The sequence below is a fragment of the Lonchura striata genome, chromosome 5 (genome assembly GCF_046129695.1).
Source record: "Lonchura striata isolate bLonStr1 chromosome 5, bLonStr1.mat, whole genome shotgun sequence".
Taxonomy (NCBI): domain Eukaryota; kingdom Metazoa; phylum Chordata; class Aves; order Passeriformes; family Estrildidae; genus Lonchura; species Lonchura striata.
Genome location: NC_134607.1, coordinates 34,941,467 through 34,959,436, shown reverse-complemented (window position 1 = coordinate 34,959,436; position 17,970 = coordinate 34,941,467). Strand labels below are relative to the sequence as shown.

At 35.0% G+C, this 17,970-nt stretch overlaps 1 protein-coding gene across 1 annotated transcript in view; it reads right to left on the bottom strand.

Moving 5' to 3' along the window:
* Window positions 1-1,221: 1,221 nt before the first annotated feature.
* The window catches only part of TFEC (transcription factor EC), a 37,684-nt gene continuing 20,935 nt past the window's right edge, over window positions 1,222-17,970 (bottom strand). Inside the window, exons 4-8 of the mRNA XM_031503703.2 lie at window positions 15,518-15,632; window positions 14,605-14,658; window positions 10,717-10,792; window positions 2,526-2,673; window positions 1,222-1,602 (exon numbers count right to left, since the gene is read on the bottom strand). Coding sequence (XP_031359563.1) covers window positions 1,222-1,602; window positions 2,526-2,673; window positions 10,717-10,792; window positions 14,605-14,658; window positions 15,518-15,632 — 774 coding nt within the window. The remainder of the gene's footprint in view (window positions 1,603-2,525; window positions 2,674-10,716; window positions 10,793-14,604; window positions 14,659-15,517; window positions 15,633-17,970) is intronic.

Below are 17,970 nucleotides of genomic sequence, written 5' to 3'. Positions count from 1 at the left end.
CTTCAGGAATGTACATCACTCTCCAAAATTTCACTGTGTATAGAAGTGAGTTTTCTGAACACACCTCCTAAGAAGCTGGTTATGAGAGGTAGTGAATTTCATCAGTTTCTGAATATTGCCTAGAGTTTTACAGGTCTTCCTTTCAAGTTTTTCTGCAGGGAGTCCAAAGCCAAATATGAAATTAAATTCTTGTTGTTTATAGTGCATGCAATGGGAATCTTGTCATTTTCCTCTACTTCCAAATGGATCAAAAGTGCATGTACAGATAGAATCCCTTTGGAAAAACCTCACTGTGCTGTCAAAGGACACTAAAAGTGTCATCCAGCAGCCCAGTATTATATCTGAATTGCAATTTCTTTCATATAAAAAAGGACACAGTTTGAATATTCTTGGAATAAGTAGCTGACATAGCACTGTCACAAGTAGTGCTTGTTTTAAATTGTGCTAAGTGTAACATGGAGTGTCTGTGCTGTCTTGTATATCCACACAGTCTGCTGCAAGGCTGTGTCTTTTTAAGTCTGAGTTCATTTGAATCACTGTCATTATGTTAGTTTCCATTTTTCTTCTATGTCATTAAAACAGATACTTAAAAGTGTTCTTTTCCTACAAATGAAATTAAAGAAACTAAAGGCATTCCATGGAAAGCTTACTGGATTTTCTCTTTTTAAAGAGAAACCCTCACAGTTTAAACTTCATGCTTGTGTGAAAGCATTACTATCTGATGTTTTTTAGATTTTAAAACCTGTAACATCTCTACAGTTCCCAGCTTAAATAGTTCTCTGTTGTTTCACATTTTGTAGAATTTTTAGTTATAACAAAATAAAGAAATGAGCAAATGACTAAATCTCATATTTGTAGCAGAGAAAGGTGTAAGCAGACTGAAAAGAGTTTGAATACAATTTTGCAACACAGGTATTCCTTTTGTGGTAACCATTTTCATAGGACTGATAAAAGTCAGCAAATGATAGTAAAAATATTCCCAGTGAAGAAAGTTTTATGCAAATGTTGGCTGTGAACAGAGGGTGAATTTGGTGCAGAATGATATGGATTCATGTCCATCTTGTTTTCCTGTAAAGTAAGGGCTGATTGAAACACTTATGTAGTAATTGAATTTTATAGTGTCTCTCCTTAGAGGTGTTTAAAATAAGAGCAAACACCATGTTTACGTTCAACTCAGTCTTTTAACAAGTGTTTAGAGAAAGTGTGAGACCCTTTCTGCTTCTATAAATCATCTCCGTCATCTGTGCTAAAGCTGCTTCTCCTGCTGCTCTCTTTTGATGCAGCTGGAGATGTGGAGGACAAGAGTGGGTCTGTTCCAAATGGTGACACTGTGTCCTCCAATAAAATTTCCTCTAGTCGTTGTTCTTCTTTTAAAGCTGCACTGAAAGACAAATCTGTGAAGTGTGAAAGTGGATCAGAAAAGGCTGTAGATCCATCGCAGACATCAGAATTTTGTCTATGTACCAGAGTCATTTGTTGAGAGTAGTCTACAGAGTTCTCCTCTGGATAAGACTGTTGCTTGATGACTTGTGCAGCTAAATCAACAGCACTGAGTGAAGACATGACTGGAAGGCCGTGTGCACGTGCCTGGATCTCCAGTTCCTAACATTTCAAACAAAAATAATTAGACAACAATTTTAAATGAGAAAACAGTCTCTTCAGAAGAATTGCAGAAAGTATACAAATCATACACAAAAAATTATTATACGTGTTGCACAGTTGTGAGATTAAATTTTAAAATATTAAATTTTTATGTAAAAAAATTGGAGAAGTGTTTTTATGTCCCTTTCTGTTATTAAGCAACTATTCTACAGGAACAGAAGAAGTAGGACAGCCTCTCTAAAATCATTTGCATATTGATTCCAATGACAATAGCACAAAAATGTTGCAACTTGATAGTTCATTATAAAACTGTTATCCAGAGAAAAAGAAGATTCTTTACTTTATAATGCTTACATTATACAGACATATAAGCAAATCAACATCTGTAAGATGATCGATTTTATGTCTATCTACCTATCTATCCATCCCATTTCCATAGGTGTGTGTCTATATTAAAATCTTGCTTTTCAATCCATGAAGGGTTATATTTTACCTCTTAGTGTCAAAAGCAGATATAACATAAGACATTCTTACCAGGGAGCATAATACATTAAATAGTTTGAAAGGGAAAATTAAAATACTAAAGGGAACTTTGTGACTTTGTAACCAGTATTGATTTTTGGCTGCAGGAATGTACTTATTTCCCTTTTTTTTTTGTCTTTGTTTCTAATACATGCATAATGAAACTGTTTGTACAAATACTTTATTAATTTTCCACTAGTTACTTTATGTAAGGTGTAATTATCAAAGAAATTTCCTAGAAATCTAAAGAATACCTCCTCCCCAATATACACAGAAATAAAAAGGCAAAGTGAATTTATTTTTAATAATCTTAATTTTAGGAAAATTATATAGATTAACAAAATTTAATGGGGGATAAGTACTGAGAAAGCTTTGTAGTTCATGGCAACGCTTATACAAACCTGAATTCGGAGCAGAAGTCTTCTGTTAGCATGCTCTAATTTCTTCTGCCTGTGTTCTAATTCTCTGGCTCTCTGTTGTTCTTTTTGTAGCCACTTGATGTACTCTACCGATGCTTTTAAAATAGTTCCTTTGTTCCAGCGCATATCACTGCAGAATGTAGAGATAACCTTTTCACAATTGTGCATGTCAGCAGAATTCATAAGAACTTACAAAATCTTTTACATTAATATGAAATAATGATTTACATGACTATTATTCACTCTTAGATATTATTGCTTCTGAATGGAAATTTTAATAGAATAGTTAAGAAGCCCTTATATAGTAAAATTAATCCCAGAATGAAAATAAGTGTCAAAAGAAAGTAATAAAGTGACTTTTTGTGGGAGAGCTAAATGCAATATCATGATTCTACCATTACAGTTTTTATATTTTTAGTGAAAATTGCTTTTATTATTAACTCTGAGATTAAAATCTATGTGCAGTATTTCTGCATTAATGAACTAGGAAATATACATTACTGAGGACTTAAGCCTAAATTTTTAAAGATCATTTTGAATATACTACTTCTTTTACCTGACTTACTAATGAGGTTGCTTTTATGCTTGTAGAGAAAAAAATTATCTGTGCTGAATGCCACTCCTCATTGATGACAGACCAGAAAAATCACACTTGCATAACCATAATGACTAGGGAATGACAAAAATCATGTTCAAAAATCTTGAAACAATATAAAATCCAAGTTAAAATCTACAGCTACATGCAGACCCTAATTCAAAATAAAAGCTTTGAAAAAAATTAGATTAAACCTCCCCATCATTCAGGAATATTGTCTTACAAGCTTACAAGCAGCCTCACTAGCAACAAAACACTTGTTCAAATGAAACTGTCCAAAGACTTTCATGTATCCATTTATCAAATTTTAAGTAACATCTTGGAACAAGAATGAATTAATTTTGCTGAAAATGTTTAATTTCTAATACATTTTGGTATTTTATGATATAGGGTGGGTTCACTGCATTAAATATACAGATATATGGGCTTTATCCAAATTATCTACTTCACTACAAAATCACTTAGGCCGAACAGAACGTTGACCAAGATTCTGGTCCCAAACACAACCATGAGAAAGACAAGCTGTTAAAACAAGTAAGAATCTGATGCTGGGAGGGACAAGCATTTTTTCAATAGCCATTCCAAAGACATACATTTACGTGTTGTCTTATATTATGAAGTGAAAAAAATATAAATTATTTGCCCAGCAATTATCACTTTCCCTTATTCATAGAATCACAGAATATGCTGAGTTGGAAGGATCCGTCAGGATTAGTGAGTCCAACTCCTGGCCTTGCACAGGACACCTCAAGAGTCACACTATGTGCCTGAGAGCATTGTCCAAACACTTCTTGAACTCTGCCATGCATGGTGCTATGAACACTTCCCTGGAGAAACTGTTTCCAGTGCTCAACTACCCACTGGGTGAAAAACTTTTCCTGAGATCCAACCTAAACCTCCACTAACTTAGCCTCATGTCATTTCCTTGAGTCCTGTTACTGCTCACCAGAGTGAAGAGACTGGTACTTGCCCCTCCATTTCCCCTCATGAGGCTAAGCACCCTTAGAGATTTCTGAAGTTATTTTTCTTCTGAATATATAGTGCATAAGATAGGCAGGTACAGGATTTAGGAACCCAGACCATCCAGATTTTCCAAATGCTTTACTACAGAAAAAACTTATGGAGCTGATAACTTTAAGACACTAAGAATACACAAAATTATTTGTGATAAAATATCACAGTGTTAACTGTGCCATATAATTCAGGTAATTTGCTAGAGATTTGGGAGTAACATTCTTTTCAGTGCAAGAGTGCTCAAATTCAAGTCAGTTATCTCTGGACCACACAAACTGTGAGGCTCCTGTATACAGGGACTTCCATCCTCTCAGTGCTGCAGGCCAGAAATGCACAGCTTTTGGGATTAGAAGGGGAGGAGGTCAGTGAGAAAATTTGTCTAGAGTCCTACTGTCTACAAAGCCAAAACATAATTTGGTATGATTTAGACATTGCCTCTAGCTTTTTTAACTAGAGCAGAGGTGAGACTGGGAGCCAAAAGCAGAATACCCCTCCCCCATTATGGCTGAATCATCTCTTGGCATAGAATCATCTCCTCTGCCTTCTTCCTGTCCCTGTACCTCTTGAGCAGGTAGGTGGACAGAATTTCTTGCCAGCATCCCATGGGCTCCCTCCTAGGAGAGGACTTTCTCCTCTCAAATGGCTTACCTATATTCAAACTGTAAAGGTTAAGGAAGCTTTTAGTATGCACATTTTCTGGACAATCTTTGACTGCTGTCACCATGTCACAGTTTCATTTTCTTCGCAGCTCTTTGGAAAGTTAGGTAAAATACTGAGAGGTCCCTGTTTATGACTAAATTGTAGTGGAGTTTGAAAGGCAATAAATACAGTGTCTGTCTGTCTATGCCAGACCACTCATGAATAAAGAAGCTAAATATAATAAATAAAGATAGCAGGACAAGACCTTTTGAAACAGGGATTCTCCTCTCCCATCTAAGATATGAGCTATATATGCTATATGGAGGAACACAATCTGCCTTGACAAGGACATTAGTCTCTAATAAATACTAGAAACAAAACTAAGACAGGTTTGAACTGATGGTCTGAACCTCAAGATATAGTACTATGAAACTAGAAATAAATCCATAGCTGGAAAAATTGAAATAATTGAGAAAATGTAACAGCAGCAGAAAAATTTGAATATATCACATATTTAGAAAATATTTCATAGTGTCATCACAAAAAAATTCATGTCAGTTATAAAATTTTATGAATTCAAAATCAGAAAAAATACTTTTGTTGATTTTTATGATTGACATATGAATAAATCATATATTCATGACTGTATTTGGAATATGAAATTCATTCCTGTTACACTTAATATCATCTCATGATATGGCTTACTTTTAGTTCATGTTTCCTTGATAGTTTTAGTTTTTATTTCTATGGTAATTTTTTTTCATAGTTTTAAATAAATCTTCATTGAAAGACTAATAGATTCAAATTGCCAGAGAGATGGACCTGGTCAGCTTTTGTATGAGATATATATGGATAGATAGCTCTTGTGGTAATATTTACAGATCTGAGAGGCAAAACTGTAATGGAAATAGGATAAAAATGCAGTGGTTACTATTGTTATTTAAGAGACTGCTCTTTAACCTATGTACACGTGTGTATGTGTCTGTGCATGTGTGCCTACCCCACATATGGTTTTACATCACTTCTCATATGTACATATACTGGTTGGTGTCTTATTAAATGAAGAATATTGAAGCTGAACCTTCCAGTGTGTGAAGGTAACACAGCAAAGGAACAGCTGGTGACTTTAGAAGTCAACATGAATTTCAGTTCATGTGCCTCTTTACCAGGATCTAAGGAAAATCCTGAAGATGTCTGTGCTGATTATCACAGGCACTCTTCATTCATTGTAGCCCAGAACTCCACATAGCAGTGACAGGACAGAGCTGCAGAGCAGCACAGACTCTATGCACACATGCAGGGCTGGAAAAGCAACAATGCAACTGGTGAGGAAAAAGGCAAATTTGGGCTGGTAAAGGTGAGATTCCTGCATACCAATAATCTGAAGTGCATCTAGCTCTACATACCAGACAGGCAAGCAGATTCATCTTTGATGGGGAAAGAAAAAACAACTGAACATTTGAAAATGGATTGACTCAAAGAACAAGTGCATAAGAAGAATTCAGAAATTTTCTGATCAGTTATTTGGTTTCTGCTATTTCCCTGAAAACAATGAATTCTAAATTGGGTGAAAACAAAACTACTTGAAAAGTTATAAATTATAGGAAATTGTAGGTTTTGCTTTTTATAGATTTGTAGATTGCACTTAAGAGATAAAAACTGAAACAAAAAGTCCTACAAACACATTTTTAGAACCTTCAAAAATTGAGGAATCACTAGCAGATGTTACTCATTTAATTGGAAGCTTCTGTATGAAAACAGACAAAATACTTGCATTTTTAACTGTTTTGATTCTAAAATCTTAGCTGTAGACCTACTGATCTTCAGATATGGCAGGAATTCTTCTCTTCATTTTGATCTTTTGGTCCTATTAATTTGCTTTGATCTGGATTTTTTTGGTTTTTCGGGTTTTTTGGGGGTTTTTTTGGGCACTTGTTTTTCTTATACATGATTTTTATTAAATGCATGCATGGCACCATCTTGTAAATACTGAAATACATGGGAAATTTTACATCCAAGCCAAGTCTTTTGAGAGCAGTAAAATGTTTTGCCAGTCTGGTCATCAGAAATGGCCTCTGCAAAGGAGGATTGCTTCTTTTTTCCTGTGTGTCCATGTGGCAGAGTAATTTGAAGTTTCTAGCAATCCACAGATGTACTAGTGAGTTTAATTAACAGAAACTTATCAAAAATAACAAGATTTTTATGGAAATTTTTTTAAAAAGGTAAAAAATACATTATGTTTTATTAATCTCTGAATCCTGTCTCCTCTTAACTTTATCATTCGAATCTATCTGCAAAACTCAAGTGCCAGAATAAAACATGTAACTCTCACCAAGTAGAGTTTTCTATATTGGAGAAATGAAACATGGAAAAAAGACTGATCTTCAACTCATTTTCATTAATTTAGCTTTGTTGAAGTCAAAGGAGCTTCACTAGTTTACAGAAGCTGTAGGAAGGATGGGAGCATGTGGTCATCTAAGTTAGCACTAATTAATTAAAAGCAGTATTTGAGACAGTGTGATAGTTACAGAGTTTGCCAGACACAGGCCTGTTCCTAATAACAAATACATCTGCAAAGTTGAAACTGTGTTTGCAGAACATTTCTTTCCCTGTTTCGGAGAAATTTACTTTAAACTAAAGAAATTTGCTCAAAGTACTTGGAAGGACTTTGTACTTGTTTTGAGGACTTGCACAGTTGCAAAGTGTTTTATTCTCAAAGAGGCAGCAAGTTTCCACTTTATAACAGGATGAGTATACACAAGCTTTTCCTTTGCAAGAAAGGTGCCTGTGCTGGCTGCTAGAGGGTTTGTCCACAGACATCTCAGGGGTCAGGTACAGGTAGATGCAGAGAGCAGAAAGGAAAGCCACTGCTTCTGCCCAATAGTCTGAAGTGTTCTCAGCAGTTCTCTTAACATTCTAGTTCTGTAACATTACTAGAATTCTTTTTTCTCATTTAGCTTTCTGGCAATTTAAGTCTGACTACCATTGAGCTGTTCTTGTGTAGGCACTGCCAGACTCTATCACAATAAGGAATCCTGTTAACCACCTAAAAGTTGGATTCTGAAAGGCTGAACACAAATAGAAAGGCAGGTATAATTAAAGGAGCAGGTTATGAGTTTTCCAGCAAAATATGACTGAGTATTTCTGTCATTTTTAAATTCTATTTTTGAATTTCGTTCTTTAAAACTGATTTGCATTTCTGAATCATCTAGCACTTGGCTATCTAAGCATTGAAAGTTAGACAAAAGAGTCACAGTTCTTTGTAACTTACACTTATCTTCATTTTCTAATGCTGATGAAGTGAACTTAAAATACCTATTCATTTATGTAATCTAATCCACACTTTTCATCATTAAATTAGTGAAAAAATTAAAAAGTGGAAAGAATAGGGCTTTAATCCAGTCAAAAGAAAGTCCCTGCAGAAGCTCTGCAGGAGCCAAACAAGTTCACTACATAACCAACAAAACCAAAGTGAAATAAAAACCCCACACAGTACTTCTAAGAAATATAAATCACAAAAGATTTCCAAATGGCAAAATAATGTCCTTTTCTGTTTCTGATTCTGAATGTAATCTACATGAAGCAAGCCATCTGGGACAGGCATGCTAACCACAATGGCTTATTTATAGTAGTATTTTCTCTTCAGTGCAGAGACTGATTTTCTTCACTGTCATTAGTCTAAGCATCAGTAAGATTCCTCCTTTTACAGCTAGTTTTCCACTATAAGAAGAATCTTCTAAAATCAATATAAGGCAAAATGTTATGTGTGATAAAATGTTACAGATAAAGTATTGTAAGCCATGATAAATCTCTTTCTTTCAAAGAAGAGGGGGCAGACTGAGGCACAGTAAGGTGTTGTTAAGTAAAAAGCAAGAACTGAAAGAGCGAATAAGGATGCTGAGTTGTGATTTGGCAAAACAAGATCATACCAAAAGGTAATAATAATTTTGATCTGTTCAGCCAAAAAAAAAAAAAAAAAAAAAAAAAAAATTCAAATTAATCTATTTCTGCCTAAAAATACAAATACAAAAAATGTGCTTACATTTCTTTGAATTAATTTATCCTTGCCCTAAGCTATAGCAAAATTGTGTTGGAAGCTGGTATTTCAAAAGCCCTGCACATTTTAATGCCTTTTTTTCTTAGCACCAACTTAAGCTTTTCAGTAGGCCTGCTTTCCAAAGGAGTACTGATTATCAGCCTTTTGAAGACAGCAGTCTTCAGAATGTGAGATACTTCAGTTCACCTTGTGCTTTTGTAAACATAAACCACTCTGGCTCTGGTCACACTGCTGAATTCAGTCATGGGTTTGCAAACAAAAACAAAATAAGGCAATGATTTCAGAATCTATACCTAAAACTTTTTCATCAGGCAACAACACCAAAAACTGAGGGTGAAGCCCCTCATCCACTTACTGGAGCAAAACTGCAGGTCCAGATAAATCATTTTAAGAATAGCTTAAATGATTACTCTAGATATTAATGTTTTGATTAAGTTCACAAAGTCAACTTGAATCCAGACCAAAACATGTAAGTGAAACACCCTTACAGGCAATCAAAAAGTGCAACTGGAATTTGTACCCCATGCCCATCTCTAATTGCAGTATAACCAGTTTCTATTTTTGCTTTATAGCTGCAAACCAACAGTGCCATCCACTGTTTTTCTGAGAAATCTTTCAATTACTTGCCCAAATGATATTGAATACTGAAAGATGCACCAGCAAAATTAAAACACTTCTATAAATTTCTGCTTGCAATGGATCACAAAACTTTGTTTAGGTCCTTAAAGTGCTCTTTAATTCAGCTTTAACACTTAATTCCATATTAGTAATAAAAAAACCATGCCCATTTATCCAATCTTTGGTGGATGCTACAGAAGGAGCTGAGTTTGTGAATTCTCTAAAATGGATGAAGTATGTTAACTTTCTCTCTGGTAGCTTCATTTCATATAAAGCCAAAATTCTACTTGTGTAAGTCTCACACAGCTTTGTATTCTGGCAGAAATCCTTAATGTAATCAAAAGTTTCTCAGTCCTAAAATTAAAAAAGCTGAAATATCAATAGATGTTTTCATTTGAAGTATCATACACATCTGTATTTACATGTAAATTATAAAGACAAAATCTGTATAATCAATTTTATGCAAGTTACAATCATGCTGGTGCATTGTCTTAAGTCTTCCCTGAGTGACAAGAGAAATCTAAGGCTAAAGTTCTGAATTAAAAATCACTCTGAATTGTTATTGTTAATCCTGCAATGGGCTTTTCTCCAAGACAGCTTTTTTCATGTTGACGACAAATATAAGCTTTAAGGGAATGCACATAGAGTTCAAGCAATATGCATTTTGTGTTTCTGTAAGTATATGCATTAGTATAAAATGATATTATTATAGTAATTATAGCAATTATTACTTTTATCCTTGCATTTTAGGACTGGTTCCTTCCCTGCAGTGAGTTGAGCACTTTTGAATAAAATGCTCAGTCTACTGACTCTTAAATTGATTTTTTTTCTCTTAGTCAGAGGGCAGACAATGACAACATAAATTTTGTGTTATCCCACTAGAGGGCCATGGCAAAAGCTGAAAGCACCACTACTTCCTTCTCCAGAGACACCATACAATTGTGCTCAGGAACAGAGAGATGGACTTTCTGTTGTTTGGCTTTTCTTTTGTTTGTTTGTTTTCCCTTTAAGTGGCAGTTTCTCTTAAATACCCTGAAATTGCTTTCGTATTATTATGCTCTCACATAGATTTTTCAACAGGCACGAAAAATCTGTTAAAGGTTTGTTACTTCAACAGCCTGATCTGAGCGAGTGACCTGGTATGGAAGATTTTGTATCCCATTTCTCAATCCTGTAGCCAGTGTACACAACTGTCTCTTTTCTTCTGTATTAATACTATAAACATTATTATAGGAAAGAGTTGAACTCACGGATCATTAGACTTGGGGATGAGTGTGCCAAGCTCCTTGATTCGGTAATTAATATTATACCTTCTTCTTCTCTCAACTGTTAAAAAGAAACAGTTACTATTTTATGGTGAAATATTTTTGGAGAAATTACACATAAAATATTTTAATTAGTTAAAAAAATGTTAGTTAATATACAGAAAAAAATCTTTCTCAAATAGCAGTCCCAACATGAGCTCCTACCTCTCTCTGACTTACTCTCAGGACAAGCTCTATCATTAATCTTACCTTAACTACAGTATTTTCCCCCATTTACAATTAGATTAATAGAAAATTAAATTGTCATATATTGTCTAAATGTGAGCTAACATTTATTTTTTCCTGACATTCATATATTCTTTCTCCACCATGCTCCCATGGAACAAAGATTTCAGCTTAGTGGAGTCTTGTTGTTGACTCCAACGGGGATACAAGACAATTCACACAGCAATTCATATTTTGGCAGAACTGTTACAAATCACAAGGTAACAGCTTCACTATCCCTTATTTACTATTACCAGCATTTAAACCCACAGATAGTACACAAATACAACCCCACCCCCTCACTGAAATAGCGCAAGATTATGTCCCAAAACCACATCACCCCTGTACATCTGTTTCCTTTGGTGATGGACAGCACAAAAAATACTTATGATAATTTTTAAAATATAGAGAAAATGAAAAAAACCCACCATGGTTTAGACTATGAAATATATTTTTTGGATTTAAATTTATGCTTCTCCTATGACAAGTGATGTAGGGTATCTTGGTTCACTTTGTAGTTTATTTAGAAGAAAAAAGAGAAAATAAATCTCTTAAAATTAATACCCTGTGTGCTCTCAGTTCACATTACCAGCATTGTACTGGTATCCAGGCTGATTTTTCCTTCAGAAAATTCATATTTTTCTAGTGGAGAGGTCCAGGGAACATCTCATTGTTTTGGGGAATTACTTGTATATAATTTTGGCACAGAAAGTGTATTCAGTGAGAATGTAGTCCCATTACGGTACTGCTGGGTGTCAGAGACCAGCAGTCTCTACTGCTGTTCTACTGGTATGAGCTCACACTTTGTCCACTGCCTCCACTTTAACTCAATCCAAAACTCAGTAAACAAGCAGGATTCAGCTTTTCTCCATCACTATCATCACACTGAGCTCTTTCTCTTGTTTGCATCTTGGAAGATCTTACCTTGGGCTCAATATGCCAATGCCACTGTACTCTGTCAGACCAGCCCTGGCCAGCCTAGAACATGGGCAGAATGGATACATGCTCCATGTTAGATGTGCACTTTAAGTCTAATGGCCTAATTCGGAATATAAATACAAAAAGCCCAGTAGAGCTAAGTTATAAGTGCTCAGCCAGGGGCATCTAGTGGGTCTTCCAGGGCTGACTTCAATCTTCTTGTAGTCATATGAGCATGTCATTTTTAGTCTAAGCCCCACCACCTGGATCACTTTTAGTCCTCCTCTTCCTGTATATAAAAAGGTTGCTTCCTGTCTGTGTGAGGCTCCTAGGTTTGTGCAGCAGTCAGGTATCTCCTCCCTAGCAGATTCAAGCTCCAGGAACAACCTGAGTGTTATTATTTACTCTGATGAAGTACTCTACCTTGGTGGGATGCATTATCTTGTCTTGCTTTCTATAAAAACAGGAATTTCACTTAACAAATTAAAATCATCTCAGGTTTTTTGGTGATGATTCACATATTCAGAAGACAGGGTTATAATCCTCCTGAGTGTACTGTTTAGTGAACTCCTGCATCAGATTGGAATGAATGTGCTGGATCTTGTAGGAGAGCCCAGTGTACAAAAACACAAAGCAACTGAAAAATTTAAAATATATATTTCAGTTGTGTTGGCAAGCAAAATTGAAGAATGTGCTTTAATTATACTACACATATTGTCCTATGGCACAATATTTACACAGTGGAAAACACTGTAAGATAGTCATCAAAAAGTAGTCAACTAAGCATCAGCTATAAAACAAGGCAAGGAAAAAAATGTCCTTACAAGTGAAATTGCAGAATTCCTTTTTCTTTTTATTTTTGCATTTTTTCATGACAATAAACTTCCAGTGGTTGTGTCTATAAGTTAGGAGGGAGATTTTTAAGCTTGGAAATGTTGCAATAGAACGTTCCTGATGTGTGTCTGTAACCTTTCCAGAGATATCCTGAGTAATTAGTAATATTTCAAGAATCAAATTATACATAGGCCAAATCAGAAAATTCTTTTTCAAACTACATGGACAAGATTATAATATAACATTCTTTGTTTGGAAGCAAAAAACCCCAAAGTTAAGAAACATTAAGTGTTGTTTTAAACTCTGTCTGTTACATGAAGGGGTTCCACTTCTTAAATCAAAATCACTTTTCATGGTTTCATGCAATATACAGTCTTTCAAAAGGAACTTTTTTCCAATGTCTTTATTACTCCTTGTTATGAGAGTGTACAGGAACATTTCTGTGAAATGTAGGCCTGAAAATTGAAAGTTTGTATAATTCCAATCAACTTTCAAAAACTGATTTTTCAGACCATCACTAAGAAACCTGATGCCCATAAAAGAGTAAATCACACTGATAAAGCCTTTATATGCAATCCATTATTATGTCCAAGCCTTTAGATAGTAGAGCTATGTCCAGAGAGCCTTTGAGCTCTGCAGCATACACCTGGAGCCAAGCCAAAACAGGTGCTGCCTGTCTTCAGTAGCCTTCAGTTTAGTTGCCAGTGGTGAGGGAAAGTTCTCAGACATTTCTTCTGTGATCAGAAAGGACCATGATAAGCCAAAGCAAACAATGGAGACAATAGTAAGACCTGGCATCCCTGATGTAGCTATGATGAGCCTCCCTTGAACTCCAGATAATTCCTAGCCATCCCCTTTCTTAGTCCAGCAAAACTCCCCGTTTCTGCCCTAACAAGACAGACAGCAGCTCCTTTGGCATTTCAGAGATTACATGCTAGCAATACATCTAAAAATCTTCATGGTCTGCCTGTAACCCACAGAAAAATTACAGACTGATATAAGGATGCCTTCTGGAAATTCCTAAGTAGCAGAATATTATCCACAGAGATTGCTAGCTCACTGTGCCAGTGGATGTATACTTTCAGGTACGTAATTTCATGCAAGTAAAGCCATAAATCCCTCTTTGTTTATTGGAAATCAAATAGCCAGAGAAACAAGACAGAAGTAAAAGAATAAATTCTTCTAAGAATTCTAATAATTCTTCTGTTCTAAGACTGTTCCTCTAAAACCAATATGCCTAGCATCTGTACATATCTGCATTGTTATACACATAGAAAGCAGAAGTGTACCCCAGATGACTGGGGTTATGGGGCTTGTGTGGCAGAGTCAGAACAGTGGTGAGTCTCACAAAGTCCTGCACTGATCTCCTTGGGTGACGTACAATTTCAATAACTTTAAGAGCTTAGCAACCACTTAGAAATTGTCTGATGCAAATTTTTTCCTACCCCATTACCCATAAAGAGACACAGCCTTTTGCTTTGATGCTTCAGTAAATAAAGTGTGAAGGCTGGATTTTCACTGTTGTTTTCCTAATAACCTGTGTCCTTTCTTGTCTGCTTTGCACTATAATTCTTAGAAAAAGCATCCAGTAAAGTGTGCTACTGTGAAAAAATAATAGCAGGAGATTATATGTAAATAAATTAATTGCAATATGCAAAGTCTTTTGAAAGACAAAAGTCAGAGACAAAATTAATTTCATGAAAGAAAGATTTATGGTCAGTTGTTTTTGCAGTCTGACTTCAGCTTGATAAGCCTGCTGAGATGCTGGTCTAGAAGGAGATGTGGTAGCTAATGTATAATGGTTTTGCATTCTCCATACATTCTATTCAATGGGATGGAAGATGAACATATACTTACTGAGATTGTGGTTATCCTTTTTTTGTCTCTCCTTTGCCATTGCTCTTGTATCTGCTTCTGACAGAAAGTAACATTTATTAAAATAGTCCTTAAGATGCAATCCCAGTACTTCTTTCATCTTTTGAAAATGGCCTCTTGTCACAAAGACCAGACTTCCAGTCCTTTTATTGCATTCCTTTTTGTATTATTAAAAAAGATCATAGGCAAATCTTTATTCTACCAGTACTAAATTTTGAGCAAGTTTGGCAGGTTGCTTACCATTTTTATGGCATTTTTTTAAATTTAAGAATGTAGAAATGCTGTGGAGGGATATTTTTCTCCAATTTCCTGTATTTTACATCAGGATACAACTTACAATACACTAAGATGCATATGGATTTTCTATATACCATAATTCAAGAGTTAATCAGATTTGTAAGATATTGAGTAAACTCACTGTTTCCTCTGAGTGATATTAATAAACTGTAGATGATTTTTAGCATTCTTTGGTTTAATTAAACATAACTTTTAAAGTTTCTAATCCACTAGTATAGCTTTACCTTGAATAGCATTATTGTAAAGTTTTAAAAGAACTATTTGTTCTACCCTGGAACAAATTTAATGGGTGATAATTTATTTATATTGTTAGTCAGAAGCCAACATGTGGAAGAATATACTATTTTCTAAAACATCAAGGTTTTTTAGAAGCACAATGATCTTAAAAACAGGAGGCAAACATGGTTTCTGAATTCCTAAAGAGAGGAACAGAAAGAAAACATTTCTCCTTGATCTTTGTTCTTTTCAATAAATGAAATAACAAACTGAAATTTTTCAGGAATTTAATTATGGATATATTTTTAATGGAGAAATTAAACTTTTAAGACACACACCATCACTTATGCAGTTATATACTAAAATCTCAGAGTTCTTTTACCTGTAAGTTCCCTTTTTACTGGTAGATTAGCTGGGCAAGAAGCATTTGTGAGACCCATATTAGCTGGTGCCATTCCCTGGTCACTGTTATATATATCCAAAATGCTGCTAGATAGCTTGAGGGGTAGGGAAGGAAAGAAGAATAAGAAAAAAAAATTAAAATAAGAAAAAGACTTAAAAGATTTTTTAAAAACCAAATGCATTCAAGGAGAAAATATATTTGTATATGAGTCAGGTTTTTTTAGAAGGAGTACATGTACATATATCTAAAAGAAAGGTTTCTTGTTACCCAATATTAACTAAAACTGAAAGTAAAGTCACTGTCATTTTTCTATAGGTGCCATTTTTGTGGGCTTCAGATCTACAGTGATGGCAAGATATGAGCCACGGTGTCTGTTTTTCAATTGCTTCCAAACAGTATTTTTTAAATCCAATGTTGCCATGTCTGCACGTCAAATATGCATTAGGTTGTAAGTCAACTTTACCATGCTGATTTTGACCATACTCCCTAGTATGATTTTTTTAACCATGACTCTAAACTCTGAATTGGTACTTCATACAGGGCCTGGTCTTGCAATATATTCAGGGACCTAGTTACATATTGTAGTTGGGTTTTTTTTGGAATCCACTCAAGGATTTAGAAACTGAGTTTGGCCACATGGTCATGATAACAGAAAATAAATCCAAAAGTAAACAAAAGAAAAACACCAAAAACTTAAACAGGATTACAAAGTGGGTGAAAAAAATGTGCATACAACCATTGACTTGAGATAGTAAAGCATGAAAGGAAATTAGGAGTTATTTAAGAAAATTGCTTTTCATAGACAAGAAATGTGTTGTTACAGATTTGCCCATCAGCTATGGATCTTGAAACAACCTTGAATTTTCCAGGCAGGTCATCAAGACACAAACCATATGTCTGCTGGGAACCAGCTTTTTTCAGACTCTTGTAATTTTTCTTTTTGTAAAGATTGTGAGCTTCATCACAAATTACTTTGAATGGAGACGTTGTTCCCAATTACTTGCTCAATGTGAAGTTGTTCCATAGCAGTGCTCCCTGTATTTTCTGTTAAAACTGAAATTTTAGATTAGCTTTATTTTTAAATAATAATTTTGTTAAATTAACTAATAACATTATTAGATCATCTGAGAATCTAATTTGAGTTAAATTCTCTCAGTTCTATTACATACTATGAAATGAAGCAGTCAGAATTCTTATTGAACATACATAAGTAACACACTCATTTTTAAACTAGAGCTTTATTACTTGAAAAATGAAACTTCTTGAATACCATTAGAAATCACAACATCAAGTCAGTTTTGAAAATCTGCTTATACGTTTGATCTCTCAATGAAAATACTTTTTTAAAGAATGTTTGGAATTCAGATGAGTATTACTCAGAACAAGCTATGTTTAATATGCAGGATTGGAATGCTAAGAGCATTCTCACATTATATACCTTTGTTCATTCAAGGGGTAAACTGACAAGTATTACAGAATTCACTAGTTTTACCTTTGCATTTTCTTTGTTCCAGTGATAGGATAACTACATTACAAGAGTGAACTCATATTAGCTCTCATCTTATTTAATTACTTCCTACATTCATGTAAATTAATGTGGTTTATCCAAATGATAAGAAAATAGAATGACATAAAAAATAAACCACAGCTTGGCATAAACATGAGATACTTGATTAGCGCTCATTTCCTGACAGAAATTCAAATTTATCCTTGACAGATAGTTAAATTTCTAAAGTCCATTCACAAAGGTGTGAATTTAAATGACAATGTCCAAATCCAAGAGAAAAGTTCATGACTGGCCAATTTAGCTGGCAAGGAAAAAATAATACCAGCACACCTCTTTTGAACTTTGGTTCAAAATTGTGTGATGGTTCAAAAGAGCATGAGTAAATTCAACTTAAAACCACAGGTAGATATTTCAGCTGAATTTAATTACACTGTTGGTGAAGGCAATTCCCTATAACTGCTGAACAATCCCCTCCCTTGCCCGGCTGGCGATGCTGTGCCTGATGCACCCCAGGACACAGGTGGCCCTCCTGGCTGCCAGGGCACTGCTAACTCAAGTTCAATTTGGTATTGACCACAGCCCTCAGGCCCCTTTCTGTGGCACTGCTTTCCACCATCTCATTCCTCACTTTGTACATACATGTAGGGTTGCCCCATTCCAGATGCAGAATCCAAGACTTGTCTTAACCTTCATTCAGTGACTGTCCAGCCCTCCGATTTGTGTAATTCTCTTTGCAGAGCATCTCTGCCAAATGTACCACACCACCTTTGTTTCATGCAGATGCTCTCTAGCATTCTTCCCCTTGTCATTTCACAATTTTTACCAGCCATTAGGAAAACAGAATCACCACTCTATATGGAGATGATAAAAATTAAGCCCAAACACAAGTTATTCAACGACTGATGATTAAATTCTTATCAACTCA